The 17,616-nt window shown below is 46.1% G+C and overlaps 1 protein-coding gene across 1 annotated transcript; it reads left to right on the top strand.

The window, feature by feature from the left end:
• The first annotated feature begins 272 nt into the window (after nucleotides 1-272).
• LOC149873874 (cystatin-like) lies at nucleotides 273-5,839 on the top strand. The gene is made up of 3 exons (XM_090052357.1): nucleotides 273-704; nucleotides 3,488-3,601; nucleotides 5,382-5,839. Exons 1-3 carry the CDS (start codon nucleotides 450-452, stop codon nucleotides 5,457-5,459), a joined length of 447 nt encoding a protein of 148 aa, XP_089908483.1. The 5' UTR covers nucleotides 273-449; the 3' UTR covers nucleotides 5,460-5,839.
• Nucleotides 5,840-17,616: the final 11,777 nt, after the last annotated feature.

A 17,616-nucleotide genomic window follows, 5' to 3' on the forward strand; every position in this document is an offset into this window, starting at 1 on the left:
AGTATTTAGGCATGTCTGTGTGTGAGAGAGAGATGTCTAACCACGTAGGTGTCATGTGCCAGCCCTGAGGGCGCACAGACTATTTACGGTGTGCGTGTCATCTCCAAACGTGCGTGTGCGCTAGGCTTGGGGGAGCACAGAGTATTTATGGGGGGTGTGCGTGAGACAGAGCTCTCTGAACACGTCCCCGTCCGCCAGCCTCAGGGGAGCACAGAGTCTACACAGCGTGCGTCTGAGGGCGAGAGCTGTAAACACGCAGGAGTGCGCGCGCAGCCGCGGGGAGCCAGGCCGTGCGTGAGCGTGGGGCTTAGCAGCGCCCTCCCAGCGCACCCGCCCGGCACAGCCTGCAGTGACGCAGCGGGCGGGGCAGGTGCCAGGGCTGGCTTTATATAGCGGGGCCCGGGCCCGAGGGCAGCTGCGTGCGGCAGAGCAGAGCAGAGCACGAGCCGATGGCGATGGCGATGACACGGGGCGAGTGGCGCTGGGCGGCGCTGGCGCTGCTGCTGCTGGCGGCGGTGGCGGCGGCGGCGGCCGGGACCAAGGAGGACAGGCGGCGGCCGCAGCTGCTGGGCGGGCCGCAGGATGCGAACGAGAACGACGAGGGCGTGCAGCGGGCGCTGCAGTTCGCCATGAGCGAGTACAACAAGGCCAGCAACGACAAGTACAGCAGCCGCGTCGCCCGCGTCGTGCGCGCCCAGAAGCAGGTCGGTGCCCCCTCCCCGCCGCGACCCCCGAGACGCGCCCAAGCGGGGCCCCCGCCCCGCGGCCCCGCCTGCTGCTCCGAGGGAGCCGGTTCCCCCCGCAGCCCGTGGCCGCGGGGACTCACCGCTCCGCGCCGGGGAGGGAAGCGGGGTCTGCGCCTGCCTCGGGCTAGGGCTCGGGACCCTGCAGAGCTCCTCGCCCCACCGCGGGATCGCGGCCCCCGGCCCGCGCCGGCTCCCGCTGGGTCCGGGGCGCGGCCTGTTGTCAATCTAGTTGCAATGGGAAACGATTGTGACGTAACAGTAGCGGTGATGGGAGCAGCGCAAGTCATTCCAACCCTAGCAGGAATAATAAATACTATTAATAATACTATTAATAATAAATACATGATTAGCAGTAGGATTAGTTGTCAATAATTATAATAGTAGTAGGAATGGTAATGATAATCAGGGATCCCAATTTTCTCTGATTTTAAAAAATCTGCAATTTTCAGGTTTAAAAAAAGTAACCCCAAATCCACATTTTCCCATGATCAAAATCAAACACCACTATATATCTAGGTATCTTGGTACTTATATATATATATATAGAGAGAGAGAGAGAGAGAAAATAGATACCACTCTCTAGATATGGGTGTGTGTGTGTGTATATGAGAGCAATAGCTATGTATTAGTGGTGTTTCATTTTAATCATGGAAAAATGTGGCTTTTGGGTTACTTGGTTTAACCCCAAAATTGGGGAAATTTTTTGATCACAGAAAACCAGGATCCCTGGTGTAACAAAAAAATTGTAACAAAAATAGTAGTAATAATGATAACAATAATAGTGGTAAGAATAGTAGTGATAATCATTGTAATAAATAGAGCCATAGTAATAAGTAATAGTGATAAATGTAATGCCACTAAGGAATAATATCAACAATAACATTATTATTGCTGTTGTTCTTTTAGATTTCTGTCCCAGTCTATCTTAAAAGGCTCAGAGCAGCTTATAGGACATGGCCAACAGCAGCAGTGGATACCCCAAGGCTACAAAACTCCACCCACCCTTGTTACCCTTAAGAGCAAGCCCTCTGGGCAAATTTCTGCCCCCCTTTCCATTCACATTTAAGTGTATGGGCTCTGTGCTGTCACCTGAACAGTTTCTGCCCTCTCTCTTGTGTTTAATACTTGCTTGCTGCATCTTGTTAAAAATGGCCTCTGGAATTTGCAGCTGTGAAATGGAGGGACCCAGGTCTCCAAAACGCCAGCTGAGCCAAGAATTGGGGGGACTTTACCAGCCCAGAGTACTCATGTTTTTTTTTCCCTTTTCCTCCCTTCCCCCTCTCCTGCCTGCCACCCACCTCTCCTTACCGAAGAATTTGCGGCATACTTGGCCTGTGTGCTACGCTGGCTTCAGTTGGCACTCAGGCTGCCTTTCACGAGGGTGTTCTGCCTTGTGCATTTTTATTAATTGTCATCTCGTTGATTGCTTTTCCTCTAACCCATTTTTTTCCTCCCCGCACATATTTGTCTGAAAACCTAAAGGCAACTAGCTGATCAAACCTGGCACCCTGGCTGAGATTCGCTGCTTTAAATGGAAGGAAGGATGCAGGACTTTGAAACTCAAGTTGGTCAGGCCTGTGGAGGAGCTTGGTTGTTACATGATATGGAATGGGCAGTGCCCAAAGATGGGGGTTTAGGGGGAGGCTCTACTGTGCTAGACTGTATAGAGAGGCAGTACTCCCAGTCGGAGAAGGCAAGACATGGGAAGGGAGGGTGGAAGGCATGCAACATACTCGTAAAGTGACTGGAGACATGGCAGGCACGTGGCTTAAGTCTGGTGCTGTCCTAGCATACAGGGGTGCTGTGACAGAGCAGTTAAGGTGCCTTGATATGGCTCCAGAAGTGGGAGCTTGCATCCAGCTGCAAGTGAGTATCTAGTCACTTTTGCAGTCACTTGGGCTGGACAGTAGCTGAATATGATGCTGCCACATCACTTGCCGCTGCATTTCATTTCAGCCATGCTAAACCAGTAGGCTGCCTGGCTTAGGGAGACACTTCATCATGATGCTCCCTCTCCATCAATGTACAGCTTCTGAGATGCTCTTCTGCTTTAATTCCCCTTCACTAGCACTCAAAGTAATCTCCTCAACTGCCCTTTACCCATAGTTTTTCCTTAATTTTTATTGGCTATTTTTGACTATTCACAGTTGCCCTTTCACATGGCTCACCTAAGCAGTTTTCTCCTCTCACATCTGGTAGTGCTTGTGACCCCAGTTTATCAAAGCACTGAACATTTATTTCATTGTGGTCCCCTCCCCAGCATTGATATATGACTTCGTGGGGAGGTAGAGGGTCCGAAATCCTGCAATATCAAGTTTTACAGCCTCAGAACTGGGAGTAGTGACTATATAAAACTGAGGTTTCAGGTTAAAAATAAAAATTTCTATAGCTTCCAGCCCTTTATAGTTATGCAGAGAAGTTTGAGAAGATGACCTCAGCAGGCAAACAAAATGCCACTAAATTCAATCTTTCTTTCTTTTCTGAAATTCATGGTTTCGGAAGGCCCAACTCATGGTTTTTTAATAGTGATAATTTCAGTTGCTGAATTGATGGCTGCCCTACATAAATAGTTTGCTCTGTTTCTTTCCTGACTAAGGCATGGCTTCACTGACTGGTTCAGAAAGATGTGCCATGCCAGATATGGGCAATCACTTTGACCTCACAACAAATAAACCAACTGTAATGCTTTCTGTACTATCTTCCACTGCTGAGAACAAGCCCTTTCCCCCCTCATTTTACAGATCGTGTCTGGAGTCAAGTATATCCTAGATGTTGAGCTTGGCCGGACCACCTGCACAAAGTCAGCAACTGATCTTCAGAGCTGTGCCTTCCATAAAGAACCAGGGATGGCAAAGGTATGTTTATAAAAATGGTTGGGAGCTGCTCAGGTCTTTATAAAGCTGTACACTAAAAATACTGTCTGGGATATTGTTCACATCTTGTATAATCGAATTAGCCCCATGTTGGAATAAAACCCCTGTGTAGATTTCTGCATTTTTCTGCTGCTTATTAGCATTTGCTTTTTGAAATTAGTTGCTTATTTGCATCCAAATAGTTAAATCATAATTGTATGTGTGAGTTTTTGCTCCAACTAGCTGTTGGAATTAATGAGTAAAAATACAAAGTGCAGAAAACATGCAGTTTTTTTTTTTGATGGGATTCTGCATGGGTTTATTTTTTACTTGGCTCTTGCAGCTTTGTTGCCTCTTGTTAGAATCTAAAGTAGTCTGTCTGATGTGATTTATTTATTTATTATTTATTTATTTTTTATAAATGTTGGACACTTGTGGTATTGTGGTGGTGGTGTTATTATCATCTGTATGCCACACATGGGAATAAAAGGCCCTATTCTAATAGGCCTGTGTCTGTTGGGCAGGACACACCAAGGGTGGGGGAAGAAGGAAGTGCTATTCTCTGTCATTTTATGATGGAGAACTGAGGAAGAGACAGCCCACACCCACTGATTTCAGTGGGAATTGGGTGCTTAAATAGGTCTTTGGAGATCAGGACTTCATGCTAAGTGACTTGCCTGAGGGCATACAGGGGGTCTGTGGCAGAGCCAAAATCTTAACATCAGATGCTCTGGGTGTCCATTCTGTACCCAGACCCCAAAGTCCTTTTTTGGTCAGTTCAGTTTGTTCATTAGCACTTTTTTAATACACTTGATGTAGAAACTGATCAATAAACCATTGCCATTGGCCATTTCGTAAGGAAGGAGTGGAGAACTGACAACAGAGAGCAAGTGTTTTCGCAGAAGCCCCAGTTCCTAGCACAGCCATGATCAAATTCAGTGGGGAGCTTTGCCTGATTTTAGATTGATTCCTGAATGGCTCAGCTGGCTTTTGGAACTCAACCACCAAGCACACGTGCCCCTAGTTGAATTGGAATCCAGCTTCCATTTTAATAGGACAACACCCTCAGTATTAATAGCTTGCTTTATGCTGAAGGGGCTGGAATATCAGATGGGCCTGGGTGCACACCTGTATTTGTGAATGCTCAAAGTAGCTATAACTCTATATGCAAATGACTACTGTATTTACCTGAATCCAAGATGTCTGCAAATTGAAGATGACCTCCCAATAATTATGGTCTATATACAGAAAATTTTTAAAATGTGTTATAATTTTCCATATATAGAATCTTCTTATTAGGGGATTGTCTTTTAAATTTGTCCTTCCCACTACTGGTGGGGAAAGCACAGGCTGGGAGGCAGGCGACCTGATTTTTTCCTCGTCCCTCCTGCTACCCTGTGCTTGCCCCTCTGCTGCCTGTTTTGGCCCTCTCTTTCCCCCCGACCACCCCAGTACCTTCTCCCTCCCATTTTCGTAAACTCATGTTCCTCCCTCCCTTCTAACCAGGGAAAAGCTGGGGGTGGAATGCCTATCTTTGAATATGATGGGAATAGTTGGCAGCTAAGTCCTGTGGAAGTCTATATTAACAAAAGAAAAATGTTATCCCACAATATTTTTCTTGCAAACTGGAAATGCTCTGAAGAGCCATATTCTTCACTTCTGTAATATTTGCTGGTGATAAACAAAAAGTGATAGACAATGCATGCAGATTTAAAACATTCAGTGATTCTGACTCTGTGTATTTTAAACTGACTGCTTTTATTTTCTCTTTTTTTCTACTCAGCGTGTCACTTGCAACTTCGAAGTGTTATCTGTTCCTTGGCTAAACCAAATTACCTTACTGAAAAATAACTGCCACTAAGCATCAGCTTGTTCCAGGAGACATCAGCAACTGGTTGTTGGTTTGGGGTGGTGTTTCTTTTTTTTCTTCTTCTTCTTCTTCAGCAAAAGAGCAATAATATGAATTCCGTCTTGTGATGGACTTGCATACATTGCTGTTAACTCAGATAGGTATAAAAGTATGCTTGTACTATGCAAGTAAAAATATATAGCTTTCCTTTTGAAGCACAATATAGTCTGAATGAAATTTTTCCCTGTAATTACATTTTTGAAACAGCTATTTTCATGCTTCTTTTCCCTGCCAAATAAAACAGTAGTCTTAATCCACAGCAGCAGAGATTTTTCACGTTTGTCCTTGTTTAATGGTGACTGCTCTAAGAATTAAAAATTGTAATTCCTCAATGCTGCAGTGGGAAGTCACTTTGTGTGTGTGTGTGTGTGTGTGTGTGTGCGCGTGCGCATGCGCGCGCTATAAACTTATGGAAAAATATATTGTTAACAGAAGGGAGAATCTGCTGGCATAGCCTGGACTAGGGGGTGGACAATTATTTTGGCTGGAGGGCCACTTAACGAGTTTGTCTTCTTGTGGACCACATCTCTCCTCCTCTCTTCTCACTCCCTCCCCTAACTATCCCCGCAGCTACAGCATACCCCAATCCACAACCTTCTGGTCCCATCCGCTTCTTACACCAGCTCACGTGCCAGGTGGGCACTGGCATCAGCTGTGGACACTTCCAGCTGTGGATGCTGCTGGCAAGTGGGGATTAGGGTGACTGCTCAGGACCATGCCTGATGCGCTGATGTAGCAATGTCAACTGCAGACCTGGGTCGATGCTCTAATCCCCACCCAGAACTTCTGCTGGCTTTGTTTGCAAGCTGATGCTGGTGCCTGGGACATGTCTGTCACAACTCAGCAGCTGGAACCCGTTGGCTTCCCAGAGGCTGGATCCCATTACTTTGTGGCTGCCTGCCTGTGGGCTGGATACAATCGCGGGCTGTATTTTGCCCACCTCTGGCCTAGGCAGTTTCCTTGTATGGCACGTTGCTGACCAAAGCACTTGTGTTATTTGGTATGAGCAGAGCCACTTGTATCATGGAGTTTTGTAATGAAGTCATGTGTGACTCATTCACCCATAGCTCAGATTGGTGCTTGGCGATACGTGAATTGTCAGCACCTCTTTCCAGCTGCTTCCTTGTCTCTCAGAATGTCTGCTTTGTGGACAAGTAATGCACCAGCTGTCTTGTGACCCCCTCCACAAGTGTGCAACCCAGGCAGCAATGACTGCGTCTGAATTTATGGAGAACCTGGAGCAATGGCTCTTGTGAACTCCCCCATTCCTCTGGAAGCAGCTAGGCTCCTGGGTATTTTTTGGTCCAGTTCTGGTTGTGCAGTACAGCTCAGAATCTGTCATATTCTAGATCTCTAACGTTGATTCAGTTTATGGGTAATCATGTCTTCTGTGACTAGGACTTGATTATGTAGGTGGATTTCCTTTTAAAAGTGTCCCCATTCCTTGCCTTCCTCATCAGTTCAGCCCCTGTGTGCATCAGAGTGCATTACAAACTCCCTAGGAACCTGGATCTGACCTCCACAGGATCATATCCTATGAAGTCATTTGGCACTTTCCAGTCCACTATGATACCATCCTTCCTGGCAGCTTTGTGTCTCAGTGTTGCTGATGTTATAGATGGGGAAGGAACAATGGATTTGAGAGATCATTATTAAACTTATGTATAATACAAATTGGGGGCTGGGGGGCTTTATCAAAGCACAAAGACCCATTTTTCCAGCAAGCAGAATGATACACAAACCTGGGCTTCCAAGCCTCTCGACATATGTACAGGAACAGGTGAGTGGAGTGAGGTTAATGATATTGATCTATTACTTGATAGAGATGATATGGTTCATGGTACTGAACAGGTGAGGTGTTAATAAATATTTCTCTTCTATAGGGTGGGACAGGACAATGTATGCTACTGAAGTACTTTCCAGCCATTATTAATTTTAAAAGTATATTCATGTAGCCTAAAAGTTTACAGTGGTTCCATCTGCCCTGGCATGTCAATTCAGACCCAGTCTTTTCAGGCTTGGAGGAATTTCCTCCCCACTGGAGCAGAATAAAAAGGCAGTGGTGTAACCAAGTGGGGCAGGGCTCTGCAAAGGGGAGAAGCGACTGTGGGTGACAAAGGGTTTGGGGCACCTATCAAAACATTTTCCTTCTCCTCCTATGGCAGGGTCTGCACCTGTCAAAGTAGACCCCTGGCACTGTAATTCTCAGCCTGACAAAATGAAGAGCAGTGGGAGAAGTCTTGCTCAGAATGGCATGGTTCAAAGTGCATTGAAGTCCATGGAGATTAAAAGATTCCAGTGGTTCTGAGGTCAGGCCTCTGCTGGGAACATGGCTGAGAAGGCTGCTCTTGCAGTGGCATTTGCCAGTGGTCATGCTGGAACCCAAATCAGACTAGATGCTAGTGGTGCTGTCCTCTGAACTGGGTCTAGAGTAGCCCTTGATTCATGTGCAGGAGGCATTCTTATATATACAAACATTCTTATATATACAAACTACTTGCAAATAGGTAGCCCAGGAACTGCCAGGAGTCCATGTTGATGGGCCAGCTGGTGTATGTAGGTCAGCCTGGCTGCTCCTGACTTTGCTGTTTGATTGTCTGAGAAGGGCAGCAGGTTTTCTGCTTAGGCACACCTCTGGCGACTCACCACAGGCTGCTTGAGTCTCATTCTAGTGAGTACGCCTACCACCTTACATCTGTATCCACACCTTCCCTCTAGATCCACTGGTTTTGTCAACACCCATAATTGTTGGACTGCACTGTCCACAGCTGTTATATGACTGGTATAGCTGGTGCCCTGTCCCTAGCCCAGACAGGAGCAATGAGAATAGGTGGCCACCAGGATCCATTGATGGATCATGGTCTGAGAGCCACCAGCTAGGAAGGGAGTGGGCTGGGGCTGTGGTAGCAGCCTGCAAAGGTGCCAGGATGTGATGATTACACATGGAGCTCTGGACATCCAGAAAGCATCCCTTTCAGGGCACACTGGAGTGAATAGATATGCAAATGAGAACATGATGCCGTGTTTTAACTAGCAGGTGCCAGCAAAAAGACTGTTCCTCCCCCAGGGATGAGAACCAGATAGGATTTCAATATATGCAACATTGTGGAGGGATTGGATGGTTTTTGGGTCAGTCTTCCTTCAGAAGAGCCAGCCAGGCCCCTGTACTGGAAGAAGCTAATCTTGTTTTATGACATGTTGGTCTTTGGGTACAAGAAGAGCAGGTATAAAAGCTCACCTGCTCAGAATGAGACATTCTTGCCCTCTTTTTACCTGCCCTTCAAGACTAGGAGGGACCCACCACAGGCAAGAAGTTGTCACTTCAGAAAAATACAAGCCCTGAAATAAAACATGTAGTATCCTTTCTGATAGCACATACATGCACACCACCTCCTGGTAACATCTGAATATATCCAACTCTTCTCACAGACCTGTCCAACATACACCAAAATGAAAAAAAGAACGTACTGTGGAGAAAAAAGAGAGTGCAGAACAGTCCAACAACAGAACATGGATTGCTGTGGCCACCCCTGCAAAGCAAAACTCTTGCTGTAGCACAGCTTGGACTTAGATGTAAGGAAAATATTGTGAGCACAGAGTTTATTTACTGAAAAACAGTATTGGGCCAGTTGACACTACTTGTGATATCAGGTTGAATTCAGCAAAATTTGGCCACAGAAAATGGGAATGGGGGATTCAGAGAAGGTAAAATGTTTTTGTTTCACCATTTTCAAACTGAAGCCCTTGAACTTTTTATTTTAAAGGAACATTTTGTTTAAAAAAAATACCTAAATTCAATTTTTTTAAAGTAAAAAACAAACAGGAAATAAAACAAAATGAATTGTTCAACCTGACACATTTTTGTTGGTGTTTCAGGAAGTAAAAAATAAAATATTTTCATGTCTGTTTGATTTTAAATGATCATTTTTTAAAATGCCTTGGCTGACATTGACATTGATCCATTCTTTGCATCTCTTTCATTGAAAGAGAGAAAACGCACTCATTCGTTGCTCACCAGGGACTTGGAAAGTGTCAGAAAGGTGACAGCCCCACAACAGGCACCTCATACAAATCCACACACAGTGATGAGCATAAAAATGACACAATGCTGATACCCTCTTACTCCTTTTTCACCTCTGACCTCTACCAAGAAACCACCAAACCAAATGGAAACACTGTTTTGTCTCTGGAAAAGGAAACCAGGGATCTATGAAGTCTGCTAGGGGCTTGATTGCTCCTACTGGTTTTACATGGAAGTTGCCCAGATATAATTATGGTGATAATTCACCCTATAGAGCCTCACAGTTGACAGTGTCACATGCAGGTGCAAAAAATGACGCTACTTACTGTGTACACAGTATAACACCATGCATCCCAGGTATCCTTTGTCACCATGGTCAGGTCTACAATCATTAAAGGGGAGTGCAGATCATGAGGTGCACAGTCACTTTTAAAAACAACACATTTTTTCCAGTTAAATATAAACTAGATGTTTTACTAATATGCTAGGGGCTTAGGATTGCATTATTCAGTTTAATATTGAAGCAAAAACAAATGTAACTTCATAGAATCATAGAAAATTAGAGTTAGAAGGCACTTCAGGTAGTCATCTAGTGCAACTTAACAGGGAAATTGGCCAGTTACTGCGTAGCACCTATACACTGAAGGGTGTGCTCATACACTGAGGAGCACTGGCTACGTCCCGTCTCTGGGCTCCTTCTTAGCCGCGATCAATTAGGCAGAGAACGAGGGAGTTAACTTTTTATTTTTCTTAAACAGGCTTACATGTGGGCTTTGTTAGTCTTTGTACAAAGGTGGGGGATGACTAAACAACAACTCATAGGATGACAGATTTAGGGGTTTGGGTGGCTTAGTTCTAAGAGTAAACAACACAATGGGCAAGGCTTCAGGTCATTTTAATTTGGTTTCGGCACATATTTTTCTTAAAAGGGTTTTCAGGGATAGATTTAATTTTTCTACTTGACCTGAGGATTGTGGGTGGTAAGGAGTATGAAACTGTGCTTGAATTTCTAAGGCTTTATACATTTCTTGCAATATCTTTTTAGTAAAGTATGAGCGTTGATCTGATTTAATAACTTTGGGGAGTCCGAATCTTGGTACAATGTCTCTAAGGAGGGCTTTGACTACAGTCGAGGCATCTGCTCGCGAAGCAGGGAAATCCTCTGGCCATCCGGTGAGCTGGTTGATTACTACTAAACAATGCTTATAGTGGAAGGCTTTTGGTAAGTCTATATAATTGACCTGGAGTCTTTGAAATGGTCGATAGGCCCATGGCTTCTCCCCTTTGTGAATACTTTTTTTTGTCTTGTGATTAAATGCTTGGCATGCAGGGCAGAAGTTGGCAATCCTGGTGGCTTTCACATAAATGCTAGGCATGAACTAGTCATGGAGGACACTGCATGCTAGATTTTCTTTACTAGAGTGGTTTAGACGATGGGCTCCTTGGACAAGTGTGCGAAGAACAGCTCTGGGGGCGATGGGATGCTCGTCAGGTACTCGCCAGATGCTATCTGTCCCTTCAATGCTTTTATATTTGGTCTTGCAGTCCTGGACTTCTGTCGGTTGAAGGTGCTGGTATATGGATAATGTGATGCATAAGAGGCGAGAGTTAGTGTTGTTAGAAATGGGTTGAATGGCTGCTGCCTTTGCGGCTGCATCAGCCATATGGTTCCCGGCAGCAATTTTAGTACTGTCCTTGGAATGACCTGGACAGTGGATAACTGTGATTTCTTTGGGTAACAGGATAGCGTTCAGAAGATTGTTGACTTTCGTGGCATTAGCAATTGAGTGTCTATTCGAGGTGAGAATCTTTGTTGCTTCCACAGTTGGCTGGTTGCATGACAAATACTAAACACATATCAACAGTCAGTAAAAATGGTTACTGAACAGTTTGTGGTGAGCTCACATGCTTTCTGCAAGGCAATAAGTTCTGTAGCTTGGGCACTGGTACCTGGCAAAGAGGCTTGGCTTCTTAAACTCATTGCACTGTTGTTACTGCGTACTCTGCATGTCTTGTGCCTTTGATGACTGATGATGATCCGTCGGTGAAGAGAACATAGTCTGGGTTACGCAAGGGTTGATCTCTAAGGTCACTCTGGGGTTTTTCCACATACTCAACCAATTTACAGTAATCATGGTGTGGCTGTTTTTCATCTGCTTTTGGCAGAAGGGTGGCTGGGTTAAGTTGTGCACATTGCTGTAAGGTGATGTTTTCAGATGTCAGCAAAAGGACTTCGTATCGGTTGAGTCTCTGGTTTGAGAAATGGTGAGTGTTATGTTGGAGGAGGAGAGCTTCGACTGAATGTGGCACTCTTATGATAAGCGGGTGGCTCAAGACTAGATCTTGGGCTCGCTGTACCAGCGTTGCAGCGGCAGCGACGGAGCGAAGGCATGAGATGGCTTCTTGGGTGACCGGGTCCAGCTGAACTGAGTAGTATGTGACTGGTCGAGGCTGATCTCCCCAGGGTTGCGTCAGTACTCTAGAAGTCACTCCTCTGTTCTCATGAATGTATAAGATAAAAGGTTTAGTATAGTCAGGGAGGCCTAAGGCTAGTGCAGTCATGAGGGCATGTTTTATTTGGTGAAATGCTTGTTCTTTATCTTTAGACCAGTGAACAGGATCTTCGGCTTTTTTAGCAGTAGCTTGAACTAAAGGACGGACTATTTCTCCAAAGGCCGGGATCCAGGGTCTGCAAAATCCTGCCATGCCTAAGAGTGCACAGATTTGCCTCTTATTCTGGGGTCGTGGGAGATCTTGGATGGCTCATAAGCATCTGGGTGATAACTTTCTGGTGCCTGTTTTGAGTATGTGGCTTAAATACTCAACATCAGGCTGGCAGTATTGTAGTTTTGAGGGAGACACTTTATGTCCTTGTTTTGCAAGGGCAGAGAGTAGCTTTGCAGTGTCTCCGTGACAGTTCTCTGTGCTGTTTGAAGCTAGCAAGAGGTCATCTACATAAACAATTAAAGCGGTATCTGAGGATAGTGTAACTGCAGATAAATCTTTATGCAGGATTTGTGAAAACAGTGTGGGGGATTCCACATACCCTTGGGGTAACCGAGTCCAGGTTAACTGTCTCTTTTTTCAAGTGAAAGCAAACAAGTACTGCGAATCTGGGTGTATGGGAATACTAAAGAAAGCCGCACACAGGTCGATGACAGTGTAGCAAATCGCTGTGGCTGGGATGGTTGTAACAATAGTAGCTGGATTTGCAACTACGGGGTGTCGAGGAATAACATAACTGTTAATTGCCTGAAGGTCCTGTACGAACTGGTACATGAGTTTACCATCGGGACCGGGTTTAGGTTTTTTGATTGGAAGGATGGGGTGTTAAAGGGTGAGAGACACTTTTTCAGTATTCCTTGTTCCAAATAGCTAGTCACCAGTGGTTCTAAACTTTCTTCTGCCTCTTTGGACAGGGGATACCGGGGTACTGACAGGGGTTGACCTGGCTTTGTTTGGATACTGACTGGGGTACCAGATTTAAGGAGCCCTACTGCTGTGGGGGTCCATCTCCACAGTGATTCGGGCAAAGTTTGGAGATCTTCAGGGAGAGAAGGGCATCCAGACTGATTAAGTATGGCCTGAAAGGCCAAGAGGTTAGTACTGGGGACAGTAATTTGGATCCCGTTTGGGCTACACTGCAAGGTGGCAAGGAGCTTGCAGAGCAGGTCTTTCTCTAATAAATTAACAGGTGATCTACTTGAGAGTAAGAAGGCATGCTCAGTTGTTAAGGGTCCAATGGTGACTTTTGTAGGGACACTATACGGGATGCTAAAGGGCTTTCCTGAGACTCCTACCACCCGTTCAGTTTTTGCTACTCTTAATTTGGCCTGACTTGGGGAGACACCCAGTGAAGAAAGATCTGCACCAGTATTAATTAAACATTTGTATATCTGACCCTGGACTTCTAGGTTAATATATGGCTCAGAGGATGGACATTCTAATTTGTGTCAAGTTTTATTAAAATTCTTAAGGTTCATCTCACGGAAGAGCCCTTATGTCAATTTTTAAGTTTAGGTGACTCCTCCAGGTATTGTTGGTAGTGGTCAATTTTGGGCAGGGCAGGCATGCAGGAAGCATTAAATGGTGCAGGGCCCCCCCGTGGACGGACCAGGCAATCTTGCTTCCAGTGCCCTCTTTGCCTACAATAATTGCAGGTATCATCTGGTTGAGGTCCCTTTGTTGGTTGGTTGAATGGTTGGGGAGACCAAGTATGGGGTCTGTCTTGTTCCTGCCCTCTCCCTCGGCTTTGGCTGTAGCCTTGCCGTGGGGGTGCTTGGAAGTGTCGAGTGAGGGCAGCTGTTAACATATTCACTTCCTTTTGCTTCAGCTTTAATTTTTCTTGCTTCTGGACCTCAGGGCATCAGTCAAAGACATAGGAAGTCAGATCGACTACCTGGGGAAGCGTTTTGGTGGTCCAATCAGGGTGGTGCTTAGTGATTTTTTTTTTTATATTATCAGTTAGTTGCTTGACTAACAAATGCGGAATTTACTATCATTTGGTTGGCAAGGCTGCTGGGGTTGAAATCACCACTGTGTCTATTCATAGTACTCAGGAGTTTTTGACAGTAATCACTCGGGTGTTCTTTTGTTCCTTGTTTAATAGCCTGGACTTTGGTCCAGTCTACTCTTTTACTGCCTGCTCTTTTTAGCCCTTCTAAAAGGGATTGTCGGGCATGTTGCAAGCGCAACAGATTATTCCAGGCTTCAGCATTTGGATCTCATCCAGGATCTTGTACTGGCCAATTAGTTCTATTTTGTGTGTCTTCTGATACCCGTTGATTTCCTTGGTTTATAATTTTTGCTTTCTCTTCTTTGCTAGAAGCTGATTCATATCTGTCCATGTAGGGTTGTGGGTGTTAATTATGGTTTCTATTCTGTGTCTCACTGACTCTGGGTCGTCTCTAAACTTGGGGGTGTTAGTTTGCCACAGGATAAGGTCTTGAGGATTGAACGGGACATTTGTATATGGATATTGGATTCCTTTCTGTGTGGCAATAAGGTACTGATGCAGTGGAGCTAGATGAGCAGGCAGCTGATTTTTTGTTTGACTTTGTGTGTTTGTCAACACAGGGGAAGAACTTTCTGTTTCATTGTCGGAGGAACGTTCACTTGAAGTGGTGGACACGGGGGTCGGGGGCGTGACTGGCGCCGGGAGTGGTGGCAGTCCCGCTGGATGCCACTCATCTTCCTCTGACCTAGGGGCAGTTGGAGCATATGGAGGTGGCAAAGTTTCAGGGGGGTTTTTAGGACTAGCCTGGTGTGGAGCCAGGTGTCGGGTCCCATCTTTAGAGGAGCCCAAGTTACTTTTTTTTATTTCACTTGCAGCATTGGCTTAGACATACCAGTAATCCATCTGACGGGGTTGAGGATCTTTCAGAGATCCTCTGAGGTACCTCAGGGTTTCTCGGTTAAAAGAACCAAGACTAGGCCACTGTCGGCTTGGCTCCTCGTAAGTGTATCCAGGCCAGACAGTTGTGGATAGTTGGATTAATTTAAGCTTTTTAACCTGACCAGTTCCCAGGATTTTAGCCCAACCAGAAAGGACGATTCCAAGGGGACTTCCCGGTGGGACAGGGACTGACTCCGTCTGTCCCATCCTGTCTCCCTTGGCGGGGTACCCCTTTGCCTTTAAACCAGAATACCAGAATACCAGAGTCGACTCGCAGACCAGACCTGACCAGTGCCTCAAACAGGAAAGGGACTTATCAAAGAGAAGAGATAAGATTAGAGATCGGTTCCTCAGTGCGCGAATGGAGACAAAAATTGCGCCATACAGTTTTTCTGGCTCAAAAGGGTCGGCTGGCCATTGCTCTGTGGTTGCCTGTGTCACCAGAATGAGGAACCGAGAGAAGATAGGCTTAAGACTGACACACAGACAAACAGAGACACAGATAACAAGGAGCCTGAGAATCACCATACTCAGACTGACACACCCTAAAACAAACAATTAATTTCGTGCCTGAGAATCACTGTACTCAGGGCATATAGCCGACACTCCTACCCTTTTAAGTTTGAGATCACCTTACCTCCAACTTAGGGCCACCCGCTCCCTTGACAAGGACACCAAGGGGAAACTTGCCCTCGTTTGCCGGCTGGATGTTGTCATGGGGGTGGTGGCATTAATCTGGAGAGCTAGGGTCCCTTTGTGGTCGCCAATTTCATTGGGGAAATTGGCCAGCTACTGCGTAGCACCCATACACCGAAGGGCGTGCTCATACACCGAGGAGCACTGGCTACGTCCCGTCTCTGGGCTCGTTCCTAGCCGCGATCAATTAGGCAGAGAACAAGGGAGTGTCGGCAAGATGATTTATTTCTCTGCAGAGGGGTTACTCAGTGCCCAGTAGACCAAGAGCTCCCTCGATCTGAGTTTGGTAGCACCTTTTACACTAACAGATCATACATATGCAAAAATAGGTATACATAGGCATAAGGCATATATGCGTGCGCATCTTTGGGGAATTTCCACTAGTTTTGGGGTTTTGTTTTCTCGCTTGCTGTTACAGAGTTACAAAATACACAGAACAAGTTTGGAATACACAGAACTGTCAGCAAAAGGCTATCTTGAAGCTTAGAGAAAGGTCATCTGCTTCTCAAGGGTCATCTGCTTCTCATGGGTCATCTGCTTTTTATAACTGTATTGTTGTTATTCTCTTACAAACCCCATGTTGAAATCAGGACCATTCCCAACTAGATCATCGCAGCCACGGCTTTGTCTACCTGGGTCTTAAAAACCTCACTGTAACCCTGTAGCAGGAGGCTTGGTGCTGCTGCTACTTTAACAGAAGGCAGACTGCAGATGGAGCAATCTGCAGGTGCTTCATCAGGAGTCACGTGACTTAACAGGAGGCTGGGTTTACAGGATATAAGGCCAGAGCCTGAGCTGGGGCAGTAGTGTGATGCTGGTAGCCAAAATGTGAAGAACTCCTGAACAGCAGGGCTGCAGCCAGGCTCCTGGCAAACACCTAAGATGGGGTAAGCAGGCTGGTGGTCTAGGATTTAAGATAAGTTGTGGTAGTGGTCACAGCTAGCTCAGGAGCAGGGCCAGGATCCAAATGATAGAGGTTAAGGCTAAAGAGCAGGACCACAGATGAATGGTTATAAGAGCAAGGAGGGTCAGGGAACTGTAACCCACAAGGGATGAGGGGCAGAGTCAGGGACTCATAGCCCAGGAGGGGAGAGCAGGGCCAGGGAGCCTGGAGTTCTCAACCTGCATAGGAGTGGGGCTCAGGACCCAGGAGGGGCAAAGGCCAAGGAGGGGCCACAGCCAGAGACTGCTGGGGACAGGGATCCTGGAGATCTCAACTGGCCTAGGAGTGGGGCCATGGCCTGAGAAGAAGGGTCAAACGCTGAGGAGCACAATGATTGAAAACCAACAAGGTCATGAACTTACAGCCCAGAGAAGGGTGGAGTCAGGGCCAGGGGCTCAGTGCCTCAGGAGAAGTGGTATCAGGATTAAGCACCCAGGGTAGCACTCAGGAATAGCTAAACCGGATGAAGTGCCTGGATGCGGGTGGAGAGACAGCTAGAGAGTGAACAGTAACATCTGTGAGGCATAGGTGTAGTGTAAGGGCTGGTTGGAGCCATGTAACAAGCCCTTAATGTACTGAGTAATGAGACCTAAGCTTGGGAGTAGATGAGCTCTTGCTAAGGGATCCCAAGGGCAGCCTCCCTTTTCTAAGTACTTTTTTACATCCAGGTGTGGCAGGAGAGCAGAAAGAGGAGAATGCTTAAAGGATCAAGGACATAACAGGAGCAGGGTGACCGCCAGACACATGGCCACCCTTGGGGTCCTAGCCTGTTACAAACCCCAGGTTCTTTTCTGCAAGTCTGCTGCTTAGTCAGTCCCCAGCCCATAGAAGTTCATGGGATTGTTCCATCTTAAGTGCAGGACTTTGCATTTATCTTTATTGAAACTTTTGAGATTTATTTTGGTCCAATCCTTGAATTTGTCTAGGTCTCCTAACCCTACCCTTTAGTGTATCTGCTACTCCCCCCCACTTGGTGTCTGAGCAGGAGAAGGAAATGATGCCTGATGCTTGGCTCTTCTTCCTCTTCTCTCTCCTCCTTTTGCTCCCAGCAAAC

This window comes from Crocodylus siamensis, chromosome 1 (assembly GCF_052110815.1).
Source record: "Crocodylus siamensis isolate JL-2025a chromosome 1, ASM5211081v1, whole genome shotgun sequence".
NCBI lineage: Eukaryota > Metazoa > Chordata > Crocodylia > Crocodylidae > Crocodylus > Crocodylus siamensis.